At 41.8% G+C, this 27,806-nt stretch overlaps 1 protein-coding gene across 13 annotated transcripts; it reads left to right on the top strand.

Moving 5' to 3' along the window:
• On the top strand, positions 1–27,806 carry LOC100114807 (otoferlin). 13 transcript variants are annotated; one of them, XM_031929389.1, is made up of 28 exons: positions 660–776; positions 1,107–1,337; positions 1,408–1,578; positions 1,746–1,899; positions 2,695–2,839; positions 3,830–4,025; positions 5,859–6,037; positions 7,211–7,427; positions 7,751–7,944; positions 9,661–10,005; positions 10,201–10,530; positions 11,148–11,264; positions 11,601–11,735; positions 12,415–12,612; positions 13,701–13,973; positions 14,585–14,786; positions 15,161–15,405; positions 16,006–16,068; positions 16,367–16,516; positions 17,225–17,369; positions 17,929–18,058; positions 19,926–20,254; positions 20,464–20,594; positions 21,076–21,263; positions 21,358–21,593; positions 22,838–23,013; positions 23,558–23,658; positions 25,832–27,806. In XM_031929389.1, exons 2-28 carry the CDS (start codon positions 1,247–1,249, stop codon positions 26,010–26,012), a joined length of 5,022 nt encoding a protein of 1,673 aa, XP_031785249.1. In that variant the 5' UTR covers positions 660–776; positions 1,107–1,246; the 3' UTR covers positions 26,013–27,806. The 13 variants fall into 13 exon arrangements, with proteins under 13 accessions (XP_016842758.1, XP_016842757.1, XP_031785252.1 ...); XM_008204976.2 differs by having other exon boundaries at positions 685–776; positions 1,294–1,337; XM_008204975.4 differs by lacking the exon at positions 1,107–1,337 and having other exon boundaries at positions 11–776; positions 1,434–1,578.

The raw sequence follows: 27,806 nt of genomic DNA, 5'->3' as shown, positions 1-27,806 counted from the left end.
ATAAGTAATTAACTTATCATCGTTTGCCGATAAAACACGGCTTTGTCCAAAACTATGCAATTGCCATTTGCCACTGTCTACCGACGGTAAATTCCCAACGAAGCTTTCGCCACTGACGGTAAATCAAAGCTGATAACACATACCCTGATGGTAATAGTCTTCAACAGATTCCTACATTACCATTTCGATTACGCTTTAGCAGTGGCGGCGCTGCGATAGCCATGTTTCATTAAACCTCTTACTATCGCGTATAAAAATAAAGAGAGAATATTAATACAACACGCAGACTTAATTTTAATTTATTTAAATAAATTAGCTTGATCAAATTCAAACATGTGCTACGAATTTATAATTATATTTAACAGCCTGTTTACAGCGAATACAAGGACTAATTGTTTACAAAAACTACCAGAGAAAAAATCATCATCGAAATACGAAACATCATCAGTATCTAAATATTACACTGAACTTGCATACATAATACAGAAGGCAAACGTTAAGTATGCAATTTCTCGACGTATCAAAAATCGATCTCTCACCGCCGCGTTCAAGTCACCCAATTGCGCTAGAAAACGCGTTTCAGTAAATCCATCCTAATTACCATGACAAGAGTCCGAAAAAGTTCGAAAAAGCTCGATACTTACCAGATATGCGTGACAGTCATCGAGGCCAAGCACCTTGAGCAGAACGGCAGCCCGATGGTCGTGGTGAGGGTCGGCAACCGCAAGAAAAAAACGGCTGTATGCAAAACCACGGATAACCCCTACTATAATGAGGTTCGTGAAAAAGTTTTCGAGGTTAAGGGCTTTCTCGACCGCGCGAGCGAGAGAAACAGAAAGAGAGAGAGAGAGAGAGAGAGAGAGAGAGAGAGAGAGAGAGAGAGAGACGCGAAACGCTTGTATAACAGACGGTCGCGAAGTAATATACTAGTGAAACTGCTAGTTTGGAAAACAATGCCGGACTGACTGAAATATGCATACCAATCTTCGATTTGTGTGCAAGGCCAGTTTGGAAACGAGGTTAAGCGCGAATTGCTGGCTCTTAATTAATAAACCAAAGGGTCGGCACTAATTGATTTTACTAGTTTTATGTAACTTTTCAAGCAGCTATTGCGATCAAGTACGTATAGGTATACTTCATCACATGCAAAGCATTAACACCTTGCATACAAATACGTGTCTTAAGTGCGCATACGCGTAGTTTTCGCTTTCCCCGTGTATTACAAACGGGAAAATCTGAATTTCCAATGATCCTACAATCACCATTTCATCGACGGTTTCACCCGCATGAAAGTCGGATTCGCACGAATTTTCCTCGCCGCAATCGAAACGCCAAGGGTATATTTCTCGAATTAATTATTGTTCGAAGAAAAAATTGTGAAATAACATTAATCTTGAGTTTTCTAAGTGTATATCTGCTCTCGCGTCTGGCAGTACTTCGTGTTTGACTTGACGTGCAGCATGGACACGTTGCTGAGCACACGACTCGAACTCGCGGTCTATCTGTGTGGTCGCCTCAAGCGTTCCAAATTTCACGGCAACATCGTCTTCGAGGTTGCGACTGTCTGGGATCAACCAGGTAGGTTTACGACAGTTGAAAAATTTTAAATGTCTTATCTACATAACAAATTTCGAATCATCTAACTTCTATATATGATAAAAAAGTATAATATCTAGTACGATTTCATGATGCAAACATTCGATGTCTCTTGAATAATTTGAATGCTCGTGACGTGTCTCGTCTAGATCACCAGTACCATCACAAGTGGGCGATGTTGACGAACCCTCGGGACCTGACGTCAGGCCCTCGGGGATACGTCAAGTGTAACATAGCCGTGCACGCTAAGGGCGAGAAGTTCAAGATGCCGCCGGAGACCGACGGCGATGACGACATTGAGGGGTGAGTTTATTCTTCTATACATAGAATCTTCTGCGATTGTTCTTATAACAAACTTTCTCATAGAGCGTAATACGGAATCACGTGTGGAGAACAAAACACTATTTCAAACCATCATGTGCATCTTCGCTAATCCAAAATATTACAGCCGCCGTCCGTCTAATTTGACGCGGAATGTTCTCTAAATAGGTTATACGCAGAGCTATGTGTAGGCAGTTATGGCTGCGGCAGTGACGCGTCGTGTCTGTATTATCTACTGCGCCTATAAAGCATGTGAGACTGCGGAAGTTTTGGCCAAATTGACTGACGGGTATTTTGATCGGGATGACGTGACCACTAGTCGGATGCGCTTTCCCGATTCGTACTTTACGACCGCTCCAAATTGGACGTGAAAGTTTTGATAGACTGAAAATTTCGAATCCTTTGGATGCGTCGAATGTCTTACTGATTCAAGGGCGTTAATGTTTTTCATTTATTTAAAACTATTATTCACCATGTGCTCACCAATTCAAAAAAGTTCACTGCTTCAGCCTGAGAATAATTAGAAAATTAAGAATCACAATATCCGATGACCGCGCCAAACGTCTGTAAAAAAAAGATACTACGTACCCCGCTATTCTGACAAATCCCTCGACGCTACCCTCCAATTACGTCGAATTAACGAACCGAGGGTAAACACTTTAATCACCGTAATTCGGCAAACGCTTGTGCTGCAGTGCAGCATAGAAGCAGAAGCGGCAGCGCAATTAATCGAACGGCAAATAACATGTGCGAGACCTACTCGTTCTGCCCACACAGAAATCTACTGCTGCCGTTGGGGGACTCGAAGTACTTCGCGACGCGGCAGCGCGCGAGATACGTGTTTACGCTGCATCGAGTCGAGGATATGGCTGACGCCGAGGGTAGACTCTGCTACATAAGCCTGTCGTTTGCCGGTCTGAAGGTGAGCAGCTCGTGGGCTTCAACGCGTTACCAAATTGAAAATTGGGATTGGGCTTTGCTCTGATTGACGACGTGGCGGGGTTTGTTAGCGTTTCCAGGATTATAGTACTTCGATATGCAAAGAGAAGTGCTTTATGCACATTTGTGCAAAAAGTTTCCACAAAGAGCTAATTAAAAGAATAATTTTCTTTTCTAAACAAACAGAAATTTTGTAAGATTATTAGTGTTAAGGATAAACGATAATTGATAAAAAAGCGTCTGGAACATACCCCCTATCCATTCAAATATCACTAAAGGAGCCTTCCATTAACCTGATCCATAAAATATTCCAACGCTCGGGCCACTATCCTGCGGCGCCCTAACGACATTACGAGCTTCAATTCGTCCGTTCGAATATTCCCCAGTAAGCATAACGCTACCGCGCAACGAGTGGTGCTCGATAAAAATTTGAATAACGCGCGCCAGGCGTCGGCTCATTGAATTTGCAAGATTTCGATTTTTCATGTTTATAGCTCTGCCTATTTGTGGAATATCGAATTCAAGCTGCACCGCTCGCAATGGCTTATCTATTTGGGGTGTAATTGGATTTGACCTTCGATGTTCCGCGAAATCGCGCCATACAAAAGGATTAAAACGTGCATTTGAATAAATCGATTAGAGTTGCGTCGCCTTTTATTTGCCGATTCTTCGTAGTTGATAAAATTTGTCATAGTCCATATGAGTAAGAGTAAATTCCGTGTGCTTTTATACCCTGAGAAAAATTAACGGTTAAAGTTAATCAGTTATAGCAGACTTCACAAACGAAAGCTCAGGTTATACTCACTTTCTGTTGTTCATTTCGGAACGTTTCCGACACAATAATGGAATACACCCCGCTTGCCGCGAATTCAATCTCCCAATCCGCATGCGCCTCAGCCGTCAAAATAACATCAAGCGCGACCCGAGTCAATTTTCTCGCTATAGCTCGGCTATATGGCATACGTTTATCCAGTCTTCGACTAGCAGCGACGCAGGCGGCAATCCCCGATTTGACGAGCGACTGGTCTTCAAGGAGATGTTCCCACCGCTGTGTCATCGAGCCAGAATCTCGATCAAGTGCCGGAAAAGCAGCAGCGGCTGCTGTCGCAATAATACGATAGCGTCTTATCTCCTCAATCTCAAGAGCATCTCCAATTCGGGAGAGTATGGTAAGGAATGATTAGTTTGCTAAGATTTGTTAAGAAAACGAAAGATTTGTTATCACGATAATGTAGAAGTAATGTTCCGAAGTGTAAAACAACCTTAATCCAAAAGCGACGTTTTTTCCGAATTCTTTTTTTCCAAAACCCACTCCATTCTCCTTTACGCGGTCGATTTCCAAATTAGACTGCACTTAAATTCCTTCCCAAATCCAGCCTCTCCTTTACACTCATCCTCTGAATGCTCCTCGCTATTCTCCGAACCAAATAAGTAAAAAATCCCTCCTCTAGTCCCTAGGAAAAAGAAACGCGAGACTCGGTAGAATCGGAGGTCAGGAGAGAACGCGATTAAGGGAACGTAATGCTCGGCGAGGTTCCATTAAGTAGGCGACGAGGGGGTAGGTGCCTGAATTTTTCATTGAAAGAAATTGAGCTTCCTTATATTTATAGTGCAATCTATACCGGTGCGCCGTCGACTCTTTTTTATTTGGCTCTTTCTTCTCGCTTCCTTTTTTACATCTGTCGCATCGAACGCCCCGATTGCTTCTCTTTTTTTTATTTTCTCGAGAGAAAGAGGAAGATTGTCAATGACTTTAGATATATACAAACGCGAGCTGATGGGATGCAAAATCGACTTTTAGAAACTCAATTGCCAGCGGAATTCCTTGATTCAATGCAATGGAAAATAGTCAGATGTTATTTGGCTAATAATGACTGATTTGTAATCTTCCCTACTGCGAAAGTAGTACAGTGTACATACATTCGCTAATAATAGGTTGCGCGCTTTTATTCTACTCGTATACATTTTTGAATCTAGGTCAATTTTTAAATGAAAAAGTATCTCAACGTCTGCATGGATTTTTTCGTAGGCACGTGATTTTTATCCGGCGAAAAATTTCAAGCGTATGTACATTGTGCAATCACAACTTTTTCATCTCGCTCGTTCTTGTCTGATTGAACGAGAGCCAAACGCCTGCAGACATTTCGTCGTATCTGCAATCGCTCTGCGAAATCTCATAAAATTACACATATTGTATATTTTCAATAAAGAACAAATGCGTACTTTTTCTTCTTATATTATCTTATCTGCATAACCGCAGAAGATGAGTGCAACGCCGGTAATAAATTTAAAGTGCATTAGACCACTCTCTCGATCAAAATCCCATAATCGAGTCGAGCGAATAACTCCTCGTCTGTTCAATTGCCGCCCTCATCCAATCTCCATAAAAATCATCGCGAAAAGTTCGCGCGACTCCTCAAAATATCCCCCGTAAAGTTTTTTCACTGCAGCGCAGCATCTCGCGCGAAGAAAAGCATCCAGAGGGACATTTTATCGGCTATGCTGGTACGTATATCGCTGACGACTTGGCGGCAAAGTCCAATTACGTAAAAGGCTGGGGATTTTCTCGGCTGAGAGATGGCCTGCAGGGTAACTCGACAAAGACGGAAAATTTTTCATTTCGACTCTTCAGCGCTCGATATCTTAGAGAAGCTTAGTTGATCCAGATGATCCTGGGGGTTACTACTGTTTTAGTTTTCTTTCCGATTCGGCGTTTAAGCTTTTTTCTTTTACTGACAACCGAGCTTTTGCGCGCGGCAGGTTAATGGAGAAGTTTGCGGGATACCCTGATTTATTTCGGTTGCGAGAATTCGAGGAACGTTATATACTTTTGAGATTTTCAAGTCTTTAGCGTGGACTTTTTCTCTCCTTATCAGGTCATTCAAGTATTCATAGAAAATAATTGAAACTTATTCAAATACGTAAATTCAGGTATGAAAATTTAAAATTACAATAAATTATCAGACACAATATTAAGAAAAGAAAATGTTTCATCTTACAAGGTTTCCTCCCGACATTTGGTCCATCATTCCTGCACCTTTACGCCAACGCAGCGAATCTGACAGGTGCGATATATCGTGGCCGTCTACTGCTGTCCCTGAAAACGGAGATCGACCGCTCGGAGGCTGCCAGCTCTGGCGCGGTTGGCGTCCACCTCGAGACAGCTGCGTCCATCGTCGAGGTTAGCAAACTTGTGAAAAATGCGAGCGAGAGTGTGAACGAACGAGGTGGTTGATCGCTTCAGTAGCGAGGAGAATCTCTGTTGTTTTCTTCACCAGCAAAGCCAAACATTCGTGCGCTTGTGAAAATATTCAGACAGATAAGAAGTGAATTATTGCATGTGATGTGTGTTGATTTATTAAAATAATAATAATAGTAATAGCAGATAAAAGAAAAGTACGAATCGATACACGCGCGAAAGAAAACCAACAAAATACGTTTCAATCTCGTAAGCCTTTCTCTCAGCGACAGCGCCAAGACAAATCTCTTTCTCGAGCTCCGACGGCAGAAATTTTACAATATTGGGAATCGTTAATGCTTTCCGTTCGCCTGCTGTATAACGTTATTTTCGTAAACGTATTGTCGCGAGCACCTTTGTTCGCTGGTTTAATACATTTTTTCTCTGGTCTCAGCGCTGATTTATAGAATTCCTTCCAGTTCGAATGGATTCCAGTGGAATGTATCGAGACACGTCAGACGTCGCTTTCGCTACAATGTAACTTTGTAGATTAAATTGAGTTATGTGGCGGCGAGAGTTAATAATTGATACTCGAGTCTCGAGCGGTCGTTGTTCAAAAATTCAGACAAACGAGACACGTTTAAAAAAAAAGCTAAACTCGTTGAAAAAACTGCGGGCTGGTTCATGTCCATCGTCGACGCGGCGTAATAAAAGTTCAGACGCCGTACGCACGAGCGGAGGAAAATAAAACTCCTCATTTCCTCTATTTACAGCAAAACGCGCTTTGCGCGAGCGCGAAAAAGCCGAAAAAGGCACGGAAAGGTGCGGAATAAAAAAAGCAGCAAATGCGCTCGCGTTCTGCATTTACAAGTCTTCTCGCTTTTTATAGCGGGTCGAATTACGCACTCTGTGCAGAGGGAAATTTCCGTTCTTAAATTCGTGCCTTTGTGCTTGGGGTTGTTCAAGAGAGTTTGGTTGGCTGATTTTAATGAGGATGCGAGGAGAATCTGTAATGAGTTATAGGGTTGGTTAAAGTTTATACTTAAAAGTTCTTCTGCGCTATTTTAATTATTTAAGTAACAAAGAGATTTACATTTCTTTATGTACAAATTATTTATAGATAAAACAATCTCAAACGTCTGCTTCACTATCAAAAGATATTTCCTCGTATCACAGGACAGCCTGTGGCGACTCGACGAGTACCTCCTCGTAGGTGTTTTCTACGACTGCTGTATGATCGATAGAAGCCTTCTGGCGAGCGGTAAATCCGCGAGTCTCGAGCTGAGCCTTGGCAACGCCGGCAACCTGAGCTATTCGGACCACCAGCTTCGTGTCTGCGACGAGGAGGCTCAAGAGAACGACGATAAAAGTAGTGCTGAGGAGGAAACTACCTGTGAGTACACGGTGGGAGGCACTTCTAGGGACTGGGGTATACTTCCGATTAGCCGGTTTTACACAGTATCCAGGGTTTAGTGGTCATTCTTCTTTTGAGAAGGAGATTTCGTTCGTGGATAAGGGATTGAATTATTTATTTTATTTTCTTAAGAGGATGCTTTTGTATTTCGAGTATTTTTAGAAAGTGGGTAAAGAATTGAGTTTTGGATCAGGGATTGAATAATTTTATTACCTTCGATAACATATATTTATAACATTTCTATATTATATTTGTTTTTTCAAACTATGAAGTGCTAATGTATACTATTCATTTTTTTCAAGATGGGGCGACAGGATGTGCAAGTCCGGACAGTCAAAGTGAAACACTCGCTCAGATAGTGACGAGTATAGATCTCAAATACAATTGCTTAGAATTTGGTGTAAAAAAGCCCTGCGTTTTTGTCAAATCCTGGTGGCCAAACACAGAATGGCGCGCAAGAAATACCAACCGACTTACATTTATTGCTGACAATCTGGTGAGTGATTTTTTTAGACCAATTTTTATCAATTATAAATAGATCTGTACACATGATGTATGTATATACATGTACGTATGCTACATTGTCCAAGTGACTGCTTAACATATCTTATAAGTCTAATTTACATCACTGAAGTAGTTAACATTGCGGAGCTAATTAAAGGGAATCAATTAATTATTGGCTGAAACATATTCTCCGTTTTTTTATTGAGCATTGTTAAGAAATATCAAATCTTGCTAATTAATTAACTTTTCAATGATTAAGCAAAATTTGCATCAATTAACTTATATATAGCCTGACCCCTCTTGATTTGAAGAAAGTTAAATAAGGAGAAAATATCTTACTCTTAAACTGCAGTAGAGTCTCTTTACATTTTATTAATCCAATTAAAAGTTAAATTAAAAACCAGCACTCTAGCAATTCTCAAAGTATGTCCACGAAAATTCCGTATATTTTTCATTATTCCGAGCCAAAAGCCAAGTTCAAACGTAACGGAAAAAATGAAATTCACGGTCTAAAGGTCGATTCGTCGCATCTCTCGGTCCGCATTATCCCTCGAACGAGATTCTCCTTGCGCGTCAAAGCGCATCAAAAGCTCGCGGTAATTTGAACGCCTCTCCCACTTTTCATTAAAAATGTACACACATCCGTCTTCCGACCTTTGCAATTATAAAAAGAAAAAATATTAAGTTCCCTTTTTCTCCAGCCGGTGCGAGTTTTTTCCTCTTGCATGCGCGCGCGCATACGTGCACTCGATCCGAGCGTGAAAAATTTCGCTTTCTTCTGCCCGTGCGACCCAAATGCAACAAATCTTGTTGTTGACGAGTACAACTCAGCAAAGATAGAGAAAGAAAGAGGGAGAATTTCTAGGAGATAAGAATAGTGGGATAGAGAGAACACCGCTGGGAAGAGTGACGTCAATTATACCGGTTCTTTTTTGTTCATTCGATATTTGATATGGATATTTCTAAACCGAGATAGCGCACGAGATTTTCGGACGATTTTTTAGGAGACTCTCGAGAAAAGTTTCAGCCTAACTCATATCCGCAATGAGAAATCGTGAGCAGCGAAAGTTAATAATCTAGACAGTCAAATGTTCGTTACACGAATGAAGTTACAGCTAACGCGGATGTGACCTACTTCTGTGGAACACGCTGGAGGAGACTGCGAGAGCGGAAACTATAGGGATGCTTTTGACACTTTCATACGGCAGCGTATAGCCTCGCCCGAAAGTCTTGGGTAGATATTTTTCATGTTAAATTTGGACGTCGCTAACAAGTTTGGAGTTGGGTATGTTCCGTCGTTAATTCGAGTAATTATGACACGGTTGGAAGTAAAAGTTGTAGCTGGTTCTTGTTTAAGTAGAATAATTACATATAATTAGATAAATACATAGGATGATTTTTAATTTCGTTTCCCAATACAAAATCTACTTTACTTTGAGTTTGTGCTCCAAGAGCACAAATATCGTCTAATTACCGAGTAACGTCCTGAGTACTCATTACGCCGAATCCACCTAAAATTACCCTTAATCACATTGCGGCGCAACGACTAGCGACTCTGCGATCCTCAAAACTCTGCAAAAAGTGAAGGAGCAAAAAAATCATGTGACCCAGTCACACTTGACACACGACTCCCTCTCTAAACAAGGTCACAAACCCGCTAGCACTAGACCTTGAACCTTCACCGATTCTCTTATTTTCGCTGCTGCAGGAGCGCGAACTTGAGAGACTGGAGACTCTCGTGACGTTAGGCCACGAGGCAGCACACAGCGCCTACAACTCTGCGATTCGTGGACTTCAACAGCACTGCGCAAGCTACCTGCACAGTCTAAGAAGCTTGGCTATGGGCTGCGCCAGACCCGATGACAATGGAGAGGACGTCGTCAGTTGCATGACTAGCTTGGACAGACACAGGCTCAACTACTGCAGGAGAGAGATCGAAGGTGTCATGCAGAAGGTCAAGGTCAACGGAGAGCTGGGGGATAACGGGCTTATTAGGATCGCGATGGTTCACGCGAGAAATCATCTGAGGATTATCAGGAGCTTGTGCAAAGATGTGAGTACTTTTTTACGCTCGTAGGAATCTTGACTTACGGTCTACGAAAATGATGACTTTGGAAATGAAATCCGAACACTTTGTTATAAGTGAAATTTTCTGCTACTTCATTGGAGCTTTTACAATTACAAAAACAGATAATTAGGTATTATTGTTGGATGATAAGCCAAAATACTGGGAAAATTGAGCTCACAGCCTCAGCACACCCTCCCAGACATCTTCCTGTGGCTGCTGAGCAACTCTCGCCGTCTGGGTTATACTCGACTTCCGGCTTCGCGAGTCCTGTACGCGGAGGAGCGCCCGGAACGCGGTCGTAACTGTGGCCAGCGTCTCAACCTCTTTCTGGAGACTCGTGACTCGTCGGCAGTGGTTTGCCAGACCGAGCTGTTTCTGTGGCTAGGCAACGCCAAGTTTGCCGGTGCCTGTTGGAGCGCGTTGCCACCTGGTTACAGGCTTGAAGATGAGACACTGGGGGGAGGAAGGCTGGATGTGTTTCCAAAGTTTCTGGAATACGAGAAGTCGTCGGTTAGTAGATCGTATAGTCAATGAAAACGATGCGTGAAATGGTTCATTTGTATCCTTTTCAGAAACTTCTCATCTTGCACTATTTCTGTTTTGATTTCATTCATACGGTCAAGGCACCGTGCAATCAGCACGAACACAGTATAAACCGATCGTGACGAGCTTGAAACATCGATAGCAATAAAAAAGCAACGCGGCGCAAATACACCATAAAAGATTGACCCACTAATGCACCGAGTGCTCGGCAGATGCATAAGTGGCGATAATGTGAATTCATAGGTCAATAATCTGGCATTGCTTGCATACCACAAACACATTTGCAGTGCATATAGTGCGCATGAACGCCGCTGCATGACATTGCATGCATACGCACTCGGCGTCCAGTTAATTCAAATTGAATCGCGAGATGTTTGATCAATTCACATTAGGAAACCTCGGGCATGCATTAACAACACGTTTCTCTTTAAATTTAAATGCCAAACGCTTCTGTTGTCTGTTACAATTTGATTTTAGTCTGCACAATTTCACCATTCATTACTTTCGTTGCACGCTTCGGGCGCAATTTTTTCAAAGCAAGTACGGCTGCAACGAAAAATAAAAAGCGCGCAGTCATTTTTCAGAAATTCCAGCTGAGAGCGCACATATTTCAAGGGAGATTCGAACCCGGAATGGATTCCTCTGGCCTACTTGACCCAATGCTGCGGGTAATTTTTCAAGGCTATACCATGGCCACCAGAGTAAGTTTTCAAAGGGACAACACGTTCCCCGAAGATAAAAGAGGTGTGACGTTACTAACGAGAATGCAATTTTTCTCGTGAAATATCGCAGCCGCGCAAAGCTTTCTCAAAGGTATAGGGATTTAATGATACCGTTGACCTACCTTTCCATGTGATTTAATTTCAAAAAGAGATACGTATGTCGTCTAACGTTTCAAATGATTTCAATATCCAAATTCACCAAAATTCGAGTCTAAATTCCACAAGCATGTTTCGAAATCTACGTATACGGGCTCAATTTACTTCCTTAAGTTGAGAGTTTGCCTGATGCCTGATCGTTTAACATTTGACATGCAGGTCATCAAACAGACACTCGATCCGTTCTGGGATCAGACTCTCGTATTCCCAGCGATCGATGTACACGGCATGCGAGAGCACGTGAAAAATCATCCGCCGAAAGTTGTGCTTGAGGCCTTCGATAGGGATTACTGCGTGAGTATAGAGGCTCTTTTAAAATTTCATATAAAGCTTTTATTTTGAATTTAATAAACTAGAAATTGTCTTAGCGCACATTCCGTTAAACTGTCAGACGTTGCTCCCTATTTCCATTGCATCTGCACCAATGGAATTATTTGATTCTTTGATAACGCTCTGAATTGGCCCATGATTGCCTTCAATTCGATACCATCCCAATGTTCCTTTTATAGATGGATGCGGATTTCGATGTTGCATTATATTTGTAACGCGTTAATGAGGATATATGACTATATATTGATATGATTGTTGGAAAATGGGCTCTGTTTAATCAGGGAGAACTCATTTTAATGAAAGGTAAATTCACGGTTTTGATGACCGCATTATTCTTGAAACAGATTTCGAAATATTTCACGGATATAATTTTGAATTTAATCGAAATAAATAGCAAATGATGGCATTAATATGATCAACCGCAAATTCCCTTTCTGTCCAATCATATGGATGAGACAATACGATTTTCGCGATAATTATTTTTAAAACAATTTAAGTTATTGAACAGAAACGTTGAAAAATTATTCAACTTCTTGATAGTTTTAGAAAGTAAGCATCTCTGTGTCACCAAACTCTGGAAATAAGAACACGTTCTTCCTTTTTATATACTCTTTTTCTCCTTTCATCAAACAACATCGAGTAGAACAGCCTAGAGCTGTACGGCAGATGCGTCGCTCGTCCGCTGGTGAAGCTCGACACGGAAACCCACTCGCCGCCGGATTTTCCGCCCAAGCTACGTTGGCACAGATTCGGCCACGACGACGACAACGGCAACGACGACAGGAGACCGGCAGCCGACGATTCCGGAGCTGCTGTCCTCGCGGCTTTCGAGTTGGTCGAGGTCAGTTGTCGTGATGCTTCAACTCTTTTGGGGGTATATGGACTTTGCTAGGGGTTTTTTTTTTACCCAGCGAAAGAGACTTTGCGAGGCTTCTATGTGCGAGTATTGATAGCAGAAGTTATCGACTCGCTATTTTTGAAAACGAAAAATTTATTGGAATATTTTTTACGAAGATTCGTCCAAAATATTTATTTGAATCGAAATTTGTAATATAAATATTTGTTCTTAAACGTTTTATCATCAACGCATAGAGATAGAGCAAAAATTCCAATGGATCGATTTTGGTTATTCTGGACGATCGACAGATCGAAAAAAAAACGTTCCTTACATTATTGCAATAGGAAACTACGTGCTACACACTGAATATACATGGTCGAGCTTTCGTTTGCATAAAATCGGTATAGCTTGCATTTTTGAACTCGAGCAAGAAAGTAAACCGACAAGGTTCCATAACGAGTGGATGTTCTATTATTTGATTTTTCTGACAGCGTGCAACAATGAATGAAAATATGCTGAAATTCTAATTAAATTGAAAATGTAGCTTTTCCGTAGACAATATTTAACAAAAGCTTCAGCAAGTTTTCCACTGTTTTATTTTGTTATAAAAACAGCTCTTATGTTTGCCCATAATTGATAAATGTATATAACTCGTTAAATTTTACCAAGAAAATCAGGATTATAACGGCGCATACATAAAAAGAGACGCATTAAAAATAACTTTAAATGTAACCGACGCAACGATAACTGAACAAATGGCAATTAGCGAGCATCATCGTAAAAAGCATAGCGAATGCAATCGTAAAAGCTACGGATATATATTTTCCATTTCATTCAACTGCGTTAATAACTGGAAAAAAAATTATTATTTCATATAACTAGGTCAAAGCAAGTCAAAAACCGTATGCGCCAACAATTTATGTACATTAAACCAATTATTCGCAGTCAGAGCTTGGTGGAAGGCATATTACCACAAATGTCACTCACTTTGTGTAATGCGTTATGTTGCGAACGACATCGAATTAAAGACATGAAGTAACCTTATAACAGTGCATTTTTAAAATAAATCTAAAAGTTGACTTTCGAAAAAGGTTTGCGACAAGGATCATGCCTTGGACACTCCAGACCTCGTCTCATCTTCTCCTCGCGTTTATCGTGTACCCGAGGAAATCAGGCCCAAGATGGCTACTTACCGCATAGAGGTTGTTTTTTGGGGAGTTCGCGACATGAGAAGACTTAATCTCGTGCCGGTGCATCGACCCAAAATAGCCGTTGAGTGCGCGGGTGTTCACGTCGAGTCGGAAGTCATGGAGAATGCCAAGCGGTTTGCCAATTTTCAAGAGATGCGCGTCAGCGTTGATCTGGTAATAATATAAGTTGATTTTTATGCTTTTTTCCTAGAACTTTCATCAAATTCATGTATCAGAAATTCATAAATAAAACCTCAGAGATATACCTTGTAGCAATATGTATTTGCAATGTACATATTAGATTTCTGATTGCCACTTTCAAAAAGGCTGTTAATTGAAGTTAATTGTACATCGCGTTAATGGATACAATCAGTTAAATGAATTTATGGTGTATTATTTAGATTATAGTAGTATCGTTTTCGCGTGGATAAATATACGTTCCTAATATCGTTAATACAAACAGTTCACGCGAATCAATTATACTAGTTTGCCTCCCTTTAACTACGATTAAATTCAGCCGATCTCAAAATATTAAATACAACTCATGAAACTAATCCATTGCTGATGCGTGACACAAATTAACTGCCTGTGTTTCACGATTCAAAATTTAATTAATTTGATTATATACAAGCTAATTTCATTTGGAGTTCGTCATCCAAATTCAACCGCTGTATCCATTTTCTCCTATTACAAATTCACGCTTCCAAATTCTATGAATAAATATAATATCTCTTTAAAAATCTCGCATCAACCTAATCAAAAGCTCCGATCGAGTCTGTCCCCAGGAAATGTCCACCGAGGAAATGTACTACCCACCGATAACGATAAAAGCCTACGACTCGCGCGGCTTCGGCTGTTTCAAGTACGCGGGCATGTGTTGCATTCCGACGATTTACGTCTTTATGCAGCGGCTCATAACCAAGAGCGAATACGAAAGCGCCATTTATCACTCCTCGAGAAAGTCCCGGCCAGCTGTGCAGCAGCATAGTAAGAACGAGAAAAGAATTAAATAAGCGCGCTGTATAAAGGACATCGCTCATTGTAATGCCTTAATTCACAGCCGCAGACATTCAGTGTGCGATTCTGCATATAGGGTGATGGATTGGCTTTGTCTTGTTCGAATTTTACGGATCAGCTAAATGCAAAAACGTAGTTCAATCAAGAAGAAAACGATACTTTGCTTCTGTCAACTGCAAGTATCCGAAAGAAATCCTCAAATCTACTGTAAAATTGATCCGCTCCAGAAAAAAAGCCAATCTCAATCACGCACTCCATCCGAATCAATTTCTTCCACTATCCAATCATAGCGAGCCGTCACAAAAAGCGGCTGCTATAACTTACTTCACTTCCACTTCTTACAGCTGCAGTGGCTATAGAACCCGACTATAAAAAAACCCCGGACGACCAAGAGGAAGAAGCTATCGCCCTGATGAGCTACAAAAAACTCTCGAGACAGCAACGGTGTACAGCTTCTTCCGGAACAGCCGGTCAACTACTCGGACGCCTACTGCGCTTGAGGAGAACAACCAAGAGAGCGGCTGCTACTGCTGCTCTCGACAGGGACGAATCGCACGACTGGTGGAGCAAGTATTACGCCTCGCTCGAGGTAAGTAAGGAGGTATCGTGAGGGAGAGCAGTCGTACGAGTGAAATACGCGCGTCGAGTGCATGTGAGTCTGCTCCGCGCTCTTGCGGCTGAGAAGGGTTGTGGGCATTTTTCAAAGTGGACCATGCGGAGCGGGAAAATTACATAGCTGCTTGTGGCGAGAGTTCTTTTTTAGCACGGCGTGTCTGCGGATATTGATTTGTTCTTAATAAAATTAAATAAATATTGATTTGTTGAGTGGAATTTGTTTCTACTTCAGCTTTGTAATTTATATGACGCTTCGCGTGTTGTAATTAATTGTATTCGTCGTTTAAAACGATATCAGTTCTGCATACAAAATTTCATTCGCCTAAGTGTTTCGATGAACTTGCCTTGTAACCTTTGTACCCTCGTCTGCCACGACGATAACGCATTCTCATTACTTTGTACAATTGTTTTGCAAAGTCTGATTTTAGAATTTTTCTTTGATGATGTTAAGCTTGAAATTCTTTAAAATTGTTAGTCTCATTAGCTTGAATTAGTATAATGAATGAAACTGCAAATCAAAGTATTTTTCAATACTTTCCTGAGAAGTTTAATTCCCGGTCGTTTTTTTTTTTAGGAAGAAAAGAGTCACGAACGAGGATCGGTGCCAAGCCATACCAAGCGTTTAGCAACTTTCAAAGTGAGTTTCCACGAGCGATTCCGGGTCACGGGAGCAGAAAGTATGTCCCTCGTTCTCCAATTTTAAAATCAGCGAAAAAGCCCCAATCCACTATTCGATAACGCGAACAACCATCTCGCCTCCTCTCGATCGTTTACAAACAAACCGACAAAGTTCCGAGGATTCAATGCAGTCCGCTAACACAGCACTGTACAAGGGATTGAAACAAGGGCGAAATTTCTAGTCACCGTAGCAAAATGTATATCTATACACACGTATACATTATATCTGGATGTAAATCTCGGCTGCGGAAAATCAGGTTTACGCGGCGGAATTGGAGGCGCAGCCCGAGTTCTCGGGCTTTCAGGACCGATTGCGAAGTTTCGAGCTAAGGCGCGGCAAGAAAGTTGTCGGTGGCGCCGGCGATCCCTGGCTCGACGACGAGAACAACTACGCCGGCAAATTCAAAGTAAGTAAAACGTCTAAGCGATGCATGTATACATGCGCTTGAATGCGGGGAATTTGCAATGCTGACTTCCTCGTGGAAGGTGCGCAGACCAGAGGATAAGGAGATTATTGTTATACATTGACAGAAAGTTTGTGGGGGAGAAGCAGATCGACGGCGAGAGTTGGTTTTTCGCCGTTTAACATTTAGTGCATACTTGGATTGATTTTTGATTGATGGCTTTATTTGATGAAAAAACCAGTAGCTTTTTACCTTTCGCAAAATGTTGTAAAATTCTTTTGGACTGTATAACACGCGCAACAGCTATAGCGGACTCAAGTATTCTCTTTTCTACTTAACGTCGTTACGCGTGCTTCGCTGTACAGTTTAATAAGGCAAGGAAACGAAAAAATGTCTCGTTTTAAATGCTCTTTCGAAGGAACTCATTCCCCGGCAAGTTTTCATAATACTAAAACTGATGCAAACACGGCTTTAAACTTTTTCACCTCGAAAAGTCCTGCGCATCCTCTCCCATTAAAACATAACAATAATCCCGTATAAATGAATGTTCCTTGTAATATGAAAACTTTCGTCTTTACTGCAATAAAGTTGAGCAAATACAATGAAGTCTCATCCTCATATTGTAGTCGGCGTCTCTTTATTCTCTCCCGTGTGTAATTAAAAATACATTTATTAGTGTAGTTTTATGCACTAATTCATCTTTTGCGTCAGGGCAACGTCGCGGTGTACCGTTGGCCTCATCCCGAGGGTCTTGCCTGTGTGAACCGCTCGGGCAGAAGCGCCAGTCATGGTCTGCTAGATGACTATCCGTCACAGGAACAGCAAATGCTCATCGTACGACTGTACGTTGTCAAAGGTATGCGCGCGGTGCGAGATATGCTTTTCTAGGTATTACAGAGTAATTACTCGAATTGTTTTTCTGCTCTGAAATAATTAAGCGAGACTGAGGAATTCCTATTTAGTTATTCTTATGAAAATTTCATACAGACCACCGTATATTGTATAATACTAAGCGGTCATTTTTTTTTATTTTAACTCAGGGTATTTGATAAATTCGTTACTCGAAATGGGTTTCCAAGCACTTCACGAAATGTAACTTTGAATTCAGTAAACATGTTATGTCCATGATTTTGATTTATCAAGGCTATTTAAACGCTATCTGGATGGTCAATACACGGGAATTTTAATAGCCCGCGCTACTCTGTAAATTTGTATTAGCCTCGCGGGTACACTCGAAGACCATAAACATAGACTCCGGTACATAAACCTATACAGGTGTATGTGGGTGTATACGTGCACAGTAACAAAGGCACGTAGCCTCTCTATCAGTCTAGGCCATTAATTCTCTATATAGTCCGCTCGATATTGCGCTAAACTGCTGCTTGCGTCTCACTCGATTTTACGATTACCCACAGCCATCAACCTGAGACCGTGCGATCCCTTGAGCGGCAAGGCCGACCCGTACTTGAAAGTCAAGCTCGGCAAGAACAGCATCGACGATAGAAAAAAATACATTCCCAATCAGCTCAATCCGACCTTTGGCAGGTGAGCACTTTGATCAATTATTCCCTAGGGAATGATTCTCTTGGAGAATGGTCTCCGCCTTGACTCGTCTTCAAAAATTGGAGAAAGCCGATACGTATTGTCTTTTAGCGTTACAAGACCTTGACCACGTCTATGTACTACCATATTTGTAGATTATTAATATGTCTTTCGATTTCATCTACATGTTACAACGTCAACCTACAAAAACACCCAATCAGCATACAGTTCTTCAATTTCTTATACAACATCAAGTTTCATCTCAATTATCACGCACTCATCTCATCATCATACAAGCGACAAGTCCAAATCAAGCGAATAATCGCAAACACCAACAGACAACAAACTGGCCATCGCAAACATCAGAGCTCTCCGACATTAGGTATCTATGACCTAGCGGAATTCAGCATTAGCAGTCAGCGCGTTAATAAATCCTTCTCCGCAAATACACGTCAAAATCAACACAGCGTCGAGTCCCTACCAAACACCCAGAGCTCGTTCAATAAGCAGATTACCGAGTCCTCATCGTAGCGAATCGCTGCCATTGACCAGCTCGTCCGCCATTGCACTGTGCCACCCACGTGAAGATCGACTGTTTGTTCGACCATTGGACATCCGCCGAAGATAAGCGAGGGATTGATTAAAATTGAGGTCGTACCGTCGTTGCTGCGTTACATTTAATTAAGTTCCACTTGCGATTGTAGCGCACGTCGCCCGAGAGCAGCATACTCTGTTTGCATGACCGAGAGAGGATGAAATAATTACGTGTGCAACGCAACGCTAGGTCGCGAGGATAAAGACAGACCGGCAAAGGCTTGATTGCGATTTGTAGGTTGCTCTCGAGCGCAGTAATTACTTGGAGCTGTCGCGGTGGTTTGGCGATAATGCGGCTTCAACTATACGTCGCGTTATTGGCCTCCATCGCCCTTTGTGCGGTTTTTCGAACGAAACGCTAACCTATTGTTTGTCATCTCGAATTTGTAGAACACACAAAACTGGTATTTCACAAAACCATGATAAAATCAGAAGAGGAGTTGAATTAGCGATTGATACATTGTTATTATTGTTTGAAATTCGTTTGTATGTATTCAGCGAATTTAAATTAGAAAAAACCACAAGATCAGATAATGACAACTCAAAAACTGCTTTTAATTCGACAAAAGTGTCAAGAAACTTCGATAGATACACCAATTCGCCGAAAAGGCTCATTTCCATAAAAGGCAAAATCAGCCAGATTTTCGTCGCTTACAGCACTCGAGTGCGCGTCCACAAAGATAATCGCCGGCATAGAGGCGGAGTAGTAGAATCCTCTCCCCTCCTTCCTCCCCCCTCTTCTACTTACCCTGATGAGATATGATTTTCAAGCGAACGACCAGACGGGTCGCGAGAGCTGGCTTTTGTGCAAGATTAGTGCGCACAGGCCTGGAGAGAGAGAGAACCGAGAGTGGATGCGGATTAAAGGATTCATTCAGTAATAACTTTTATGAAACCGTGCTTTTATTGCAGCAGCACCGACGAATTGGCATTATAACTGCTGCTGCTACTGGATGAGATTTTGAATTCATTATTCGAAATGCACTCGGAATAGGGCTAATGCCTTTCCGGCGAAACGTTGAAATAACACTATTAATGGAGCACGAAAGTCATACGATTCTGTGTAATATTTTATAAAATTCTCGCGTATGGAAAAAGTATTTGTTTTTTAAATTTACAACGTTGAGTACGGGAGTGTATTTAGTCAACTCGCGTCATGTCATACAGGAGTCTTGATTCAATATTTATCCAACGAAGCTTCGTGTTTTGTATACAAGTAATAATAGTAACATCACGAATTTACGAACCGAGCGACAACTTCGTCTCTAATTTGCAGAGTTATCGAGCTGGAGGCGTCTTTTCCCAAGGATCACACTCTGACCATCCAAGTCTGGGACTACGACGCGACATCATCCGACGATCTAATAGGCGAAACTCGTGTCGACGTGGAGACACGCTTTTACAGCCAGCATCGTGCTCAATGCGGCCTAGCGAAGCACTACGACGTCACCGGCTACAACGCCTGGCGAGACCGCGAGAAACCCTGCCAAATACTGCGGCAACTATGTCGCAGGTACAACCTACCTCTCCCTGAGTACTGGGACGACTACGTGAGAATTGGCAGGAGGAAATTTTACTGCGAACGCGATCCTGAGGATGGTGTTGGTCGGTAACTTTTCATATTGCTCTTTTTAATTAAAAAAGAAACGTAAATGTCCAAGAAAAAGTTAAAACCGGATAGGTGCATTTTATAAGCACTTTAAAGGCAACCGCATACATCGTGTTTGTTGGCATCACTTTCGTAAAAAGGGTTGAACGAAAACACAATCCCAAAGATCCCTAGTAAGAGTAACGACAATTGTCATTCTTAACAGACCGAGAAGAGCGGATGGCCCTGAGTGTTCTTCATCGATGGAGCGAGTTTCCCATTTGCGGATGCGTTCTGGTTCCCGAGCACGTCGAAAGACGTCCCCTTTTTAATCCCAAGAGGCCCGGACTCGAACAGGTTCGTACAGCTTGGCTTAATGACGCTCGAAACGCCTTTTACCGGAGTCGGTCCGTCGTTCAACCCCCCGCAGCGCGTGTCGAACTTTAATAAACGAAGTAGACGAGAGCGGTGTCCTTGCTCCGGCAGCTCTTAAATGCATTATGGTGCTCTCGATCTAGTTTTAGTATATATGGCTCAACTCGGCAGGTGCGCGCGTGTATAGAGGCTTCTAATGGCTGTGAAGCGAGCTTGGCCGTATGAAATAAATAATTTCATACGGAGACTCGCCGAGTCGATAAAGGTCCCTGGGTTGGTTGGGTAATTCTGTTTCGACTGACTTAATTGGATGAATTAAAGCCCTGCCAAGTTCAGTTTTCACGCGTTTACCAACGGCATTTTTTCACCTAAACTTAAAACCCTGATGTACTCTCACCTACGTACACCGCAGTCGCCAACATGACATCCATCAATTCCGAACTTTCAAACTAAATCCTGACAGGGCAGACTGGAAATGTGGATCGATATGTTTGGCATCGACGAACTACCAACGAAACCGGCGGTCGATATAAGTCCACAGGAGCCCGAGGATTACGAGCTTCGCGTGACCGTTTGGAATACAGAAGACGTTCCTCTCGTCGACAGCCAATTCCTCACAGGCGAAAAGTGTTCGGACATCTACGTCAAGGGGCGAGTGTCCCATCCCATCGATCAGCTCTTCTCGTTACAGCCAAAGCCACTTCTTTCCCCTACAACTGTACGAAAATTTATCCCTCCCCCTCAGGTGGATCCTTGCCGAGGACAACCAGCGCACGGACGTGCACTACAATTCGCTGACGGGCGAGGGCAACTTTAACTGGCGCTTCGTCTTCCGATTCACCTGGGCCAGAGGCGAACGCATGATGATCGTCAGCCGCAAAGCATCTGTCTTTGCCAGAGACGAAACGGAACAGAAGATGCCTTGTAAGCTGACCCTCCAAGTCTGGGATAGCGATCACTTCTCCAAAGACGACTTTCTAGGTAGGAAAGTTTTTTCTATACTACTATATACATGTACGTATAATATGCAGCGAGTGCAGTATTCTGTTCTGCGGAGGAGGAAGCCATTATCCATTGTCTCGTTTAGCACTTTGGCATTTATGGCCGCGTCGTTATAGCCGACGTCCTTAAAAATGTTTTTGAAGTATCGCGGGGGTGGATATACTCTGCACATGTGGGAAGAACGCCGACCTCTTTTCTGTCGATAGATCGATTTTACGCATCCGCGCATGTTAATTTGCGTGAAAATAATGAGGGCGCAAGGTTTTTTTTTATTTTGTCTTATTCAGTCAGATCAATTACCGACGCAGACTCGTTGAGCTTGCAGTGATGACACGATGCAATATAATTATTTTCACGTCTAACGAAGTATGCACTACGTTATGTTCGGTAAACAAATGAAGACATACATCAGATAATTGATTTCGCGTGGATGAACAAACGCACTAAAGCTTTTAAACAAGACAGTGTGGCAGCTGACTAATCGGGTTTCACAGATATCGGCTTGCATGATTTTGTTACTACAACGTAACAATCATCTCATTGATCTCGATGATACGGTTTCATAGATCGCATGCCTGTATCGCATCAATTACAGATTTTTTAGACTACTGCGGATTTAGGAATTTCATTGCGTACGTATAGAAAACAGTCCATAAGTTCAATCACCACAGTATACAACTTGGAAACCCGTGCGTCAATATTCGCGTGTATCTAAATATAAGATAGCACAGGGGGAATCAGGTCAGTTCTATTAGAACCTTAATATATTAATATCATTTTATTGTCAAAACAATAAAATTTTACCCCGGCAGACAAGGCGTGCAACTGTGCACAGCTTTGTATCTACGTCAAAACGGAAATTCCGATTTTACCGGCGTGCGCAGTAAAAATCCCAAAATATATTGTTCTTTTGTTGGTACGTGGTTCAAACATTTTCGGAAAACTGAAGAACTAAATTCTGTACAAACAGATATAACCACCGAATTAAAAAATCAACCTTTATTAAATCGATTCAAAATCCAAACCCACGTTTTTTTTCAAAAAGTTCACTCCTCGATAATGTAAGCCTCTCCTAAATCACCCAATTGCCCCACATACTCATCAGACCTGTCACAAAATCTCTCGGACAAGTGCTACTCCTCTCAGAGACGTGCACGCAAGTGCAACATCGGCTATTTACCGACCCGACAAAAGTGCATAATCGTCCCTTTGTGTTCCTCCAGGCGAGCTGACTCTGTATCTGGCGAACATGCCAAAGGGTAGCCACAGCTCGCGCAACTGCTACCTCAGGCTGCTGATCGATTCGCAATCGCCGCGAATGAGCCTGTTCAGGGCACAACGCACGAGAGGCTGGTGGCCGCTCTCCATCAGTACCGCTGCCGGACAATACGCGCCAGCGGTGAGCGAAACATTGCTATACCAATAATTGGAAATGTTATTTCGGAGTAGAAATCCTTTGTTTTTTTTAGTAAAGGACGAAATTGTACATATTTTTCGTATTGGTTTTGGAAACTGTCACTAGCTATCTTGAGACGTAATTTTTGTAATCCTCTATCGAAGTGGCCCGAAAAAGATATTAAGTAATCGAATGCTGGATCAATGTTATAGCCTCGAAGTTAATTTATTTACTATAGGCCAAAGCAAATACAATCATATTTTACTATCACCTCTATGCTAAGATTCGATCGTTCAATGTTGAAAGTCCATGCATAAGACACTTTAGTTTTAGCAACAATCCTGTCACGCCTACAGTTAGGCGAGTTCCTGACTGTGGCGATTTTGTCAACTTTCATTGCGAGATATTCACACGTAGCTCGGTACAACCCGATCGTATTTACAAAACAATCCCAGCTCCAAAACAAATACAATCTTCTACTCGAATCTCCTCTGCGATATCTATCTCGACCCGATATCGCATCTGCACGCACCGTTTCGTTTTCCAGGGCAAAATCGAGCTTGAGATGAGTCTGCTTCCCGCATCCGAGGCGGATAAGCAGCCGGTCGGTAAAGGTCGCGAGCCTCCGGAAGCTCTTCCACCGCCCGAGTAAGTATATCGCGCCAACCAAAACTTCTGGTTGGTGTGTGGAATTAAATTAATTCGCCGAGACGAGCAAAGTTTAATTAACCGAATACTGGAGGTCGGAGGGAAAAGAAATTAAATGCTAGCGATATTCTTGCGGCCTGTGGTGCGAATTCTTTTGAAATCGAGCTACGAAATTTTATGCAAGTAATTCTTGTTTTTTAGTACTCGATTCTGCGAAACTTTTTTTTTCTGGCTAAGTCAAACACAACTTCGCAAGTGTTAACTAGTAATTAATTTATAACTTTCGAGTCTGTTTTATGGCGACAGAAACTTGAGACGGCAAACTTCGCATTCTCCGCAGTCTATTTGCACAACTAATGAAGAAATCCTAACGCTGGAATTTCTTGATTAATTTGTGGCAATGCGAATTCGAAAGCAAACAAATATTGCGTATTGGTTTTTTTCTATTTTCGATCGGTACATAGCCCTGAAACATGAAAATTTCAATTAAATCATATAACATGATGCTTGATCGCGTAGAATATACGAAGTCGTGCGTCTAGATACGAACACGAAAGTCATTTAAAAATTAACCCGCAGCGTACCGAGATATTCTATCGCCGCCGGCGTTGCGTGTGTGCGTGCGATGACGACTGCATGCACTGTTTTGACGATTAACTAATTGTGGATGATCTAGCTTACCCTTGTTTTTTTTCTTTCACGAACGTACTTCTATTTTCAGCTGAATTTTAGCTAACGTGAATTTGTTTATTACGTTTTCAAATTCAAATGTTACATTCGCAAATATATTTTCAATTTTGTGGAAAAAGATCTCGAATAGAATAATGTGCGATATGTATTCTATGCAAGACGACGCCGGCGTCGGCGTAAGTGTCCGCGGGCGAAAATGTATTACCGTAATAGCCCGGAAGGATTTTCCCTTCTGTCGCGTAGTCGAGTAATAAACGTCAAGGAAATTTTATCTCCACCGGTAATACCGTACACAACGTTCGCTCTTTTCTCTCTCAATTTGCATAGTTTAAAACAAAAAATATTCTCTCAACTAAAAAAAAGTACTTCCACGCAATCGAAAACAACCACTTAAGCTCTTAACACCGGCAGCAGCATTGGATTTTCGTGAAAAATATCGCGCTGGCGGTTAACCTTATGAATAGCGCGCGAAGCCACAATGAATTCCGATACGCGCCGGTGAAAAAAAAAGAAGGAAGGAAGCATATCAGCTCTGCACAAGAATTTTTGCAAAAACGAGCTTCGCTCGCTATTCATAATACAAGCGTTTTCCGCGCTTGGTACTTCCGGCCTTTATGCGTGCATAGCCGAGCTTTCTTCTCTCGCGAAGCTCCTTTTTTGCATATCGCGTTATTTTCCTTTATTTCGCCGACGCCCGAAATAGTTTCGTTTGTTCCGCCTTTTCTTTGTAGCGCGAGTATCTTTGCGTGCGTTTCTGGGAGATTCTATGCTCGCAGTGTTGATGGAAATTTCCGAGAAATTGGAAATGCGAAGGCGGGAATTGGATCGTTTTTGCTCTTTGAATTGGCGATTACTGCGTATATATGGGATGCTATAGTTCCATTCGATATGCGATTTTTAAGGGTTTCTCGTAGTTCGCATTCGCCGGAAATTTTTCTTGCGATTGAGCGAAGCAATCGTATTTCATCGAAATGCGTTTTATTTTTGGGACGATCGGGAAACTTAATAATGTAAAAGCTCTGTTCGAAAACACGAAATACGCCGCGAATTCTATATGCTGGAAAGCTTTAAGAAATTGATGTATGTAGCACTTGTAAAGCAATCTGGCGATATGGCAGCGATTACGAGAATAACTTCGGGAAAAAAGTCGTGTAATATTGAAGTGGACGGTTCGTGCAAAATTCATGGTCGGAATAACTGGTTTTCAAAGACGCACTCGCAGTATCCGTGAATGTTTTTATAATGTGGACTATAAAATTTTTTGCTCAATATGATTTATCGCTGAATAAAAATATACCATGACTATATTAAAATACGTATGATACTGGTAAGAACAGACGATTCAATCGCGACACCTTTAAAGCACTCAATCCGGGCCGATTTCCCTTCCAACATAACCCTCTTTGAAATCACCCATGCACAGAGTTCTGACGTCATCATCATCTCTCTTTTCCTTGTTTACGGTACCCGACGAACCGCACAGCCGACCGGACACCTCGTTCTCCTGGTTCCGGAATCCCTGGAAAGCCTTCTGCTTCGTGGTCTGCCGCTACTACCGCTGGCGCATCCTCGGCTGCTGCTGCTGCATGCTACTGGTGCTGCTCGTCGGTTGCGCCGTCTACGCCTTTCCCGGTTACCTCGTCAAGCGCATTCTCGGGGCTTAGGGGGATTATTATTCGGTCCAGCGGCTCTTTGTTTATTCTTTTCGAGTAGGGGAGATCGTGAGCTGCGTTAACTTTTCTCGAAAGGGTTGTAATCTTTTTAAGGGGTGATTAAGACATTTGCGAGGCGGAGAAAAAGTTTCCCTTATACTCAGGGTTTGTGTGTGGGTTGTTTCTTTATTTTCTTTGTAGGATAAGAAGGTGGCTTTACGGTAAAGGTGTACGATGCACATACACTTAAACGCTTGTAGTTAATTTGTCACATATTAAATATGTACTTTACAACGAATAAATATACACTATACGTATTTACGCGAGCCCGACAAACTCTGCTGATTAAGAGCGAAAAAAAACAAACCATAAAGCGTAAACAGAGCCTCAATTCCAGAAGAGCCACCAAACCGTTGCCAACTCGCGTAAAAAAGCAGACGAAAGCAGCCGGACAGGAGCAGAGAAGCACCCCCGGAGAGCCGTGAAGAATCGTCTCGCTTGCGATCGAAAAGAAGAAACTTTTCGCGGAAAGGGGGAGGCAGAGAGAAAGCAAGTTGGAAAGGCAACTATCCAACACGTCTCTGAAGACGCCAAAAGTCCCGGTGATGTAACTTTGACAGCGCGTGCCAATTTTGCTTTATACAGAGAGTGCTAGAGATATACGAGTAGGCTGCTTTTGGCTATAGGTATGTGTGCTGTAATGAAGTTGGCTTCGTTTAATTTCATGTTAGCTGGTGTTTTTGGATTTCGTTTGAAGGTTGCATTGAATAATGAACTTTATTCATCATACGGTACTCGTATACGAATTATTATTATAAAACGTTGTCTTATTATGTTTCCGTGTTATGAACAATAATTGAAACAGAAAAAAAACTGGTGCGATGGTTTTTCCATAGATTTTCTCTAAAAAATATTATGAAGGTTGTAATATGCACGATATTTAAAATATTGAATTTTTCAAGATGCTATAATATACAAGAACGAATTTCGTTGATAGCTCTTTTCACTTTTTTCGTAAACCTTATCCCCTCGACCTTCGGTATAGTTTATTTTCTTTTTGTTACTTACGCTTTATTCTTTCGAAATTCCGTAATTTTTTTGAAAGGTTCTCCCTTTCCTCTTACTTTTTCCCAACCTTCCCTCCGTTCCAGCTTTTCTCTCGATTTCTTACTTTACCTGCACAATATACTTTCTTGTATCTCATTTTATATAGCTAGCACATTTTATATTATTAGCCCTTTGTGTTTATTTTTTCGCTTTCCTTTGTCATATGTGCTCTCTTTTGCAAAGTTGAACGAAGAACTCGGTAATAATGTTTGCTTCAGAGAATTGCAGAATAGCAGTTACGTTTCGGAGATCCATATTATAATCCCTCGCCAAATCACAATTATGTATGTTTATAATAATATTTATGTATAAACGCAAAGTATTCGTAAAAAGTAATAATGTCATCAAGAAAATAAGAAGATTAAATTTGCCCTGGTGTCTCGTGATAAAATCTCATACCTCTCGACCACAACTGTTGCTTGAGACAATATAGGCGAATTTCAAAAAGTTCGTGGCTCTCGATTTATGTATTCCTCGGCTGATTTCACGGTGCGATATTGTATAACAGGCAACTCGACGAATTTCCTTTCTTTTCACGCACACCGAGCCGCATCTTATGAATGACAAGATCGATCGGCCAGATAGATATGGTCTGATGGATATAGAGATAGACGCGTGAATGTATACGCCAAGCTTGAATGTATTACTGGGTAAAGCGCGGTTGGCGCGTTTTAATAAACTGAAATCGGTATTCCTGCA

This window comes from Nasonia vitripennis, chromosome 4 (genome assembly GCF_009193385.2).
Source record: "Nasonia vitripennis strain AsymCx chromosome 4, Nvit_psr_1.1, whole genome shotgun sequence".
NCBI classification, from domain to species: Eukaryota; Metazoa; Arthropoda; class Insecta; order Hymenoptera; family Pteromalidae; genus Nasonia; species Nasonia vitripennis.
This window is presented reverse-complemented; position numbering and strand designations above follow the sequence as displayed.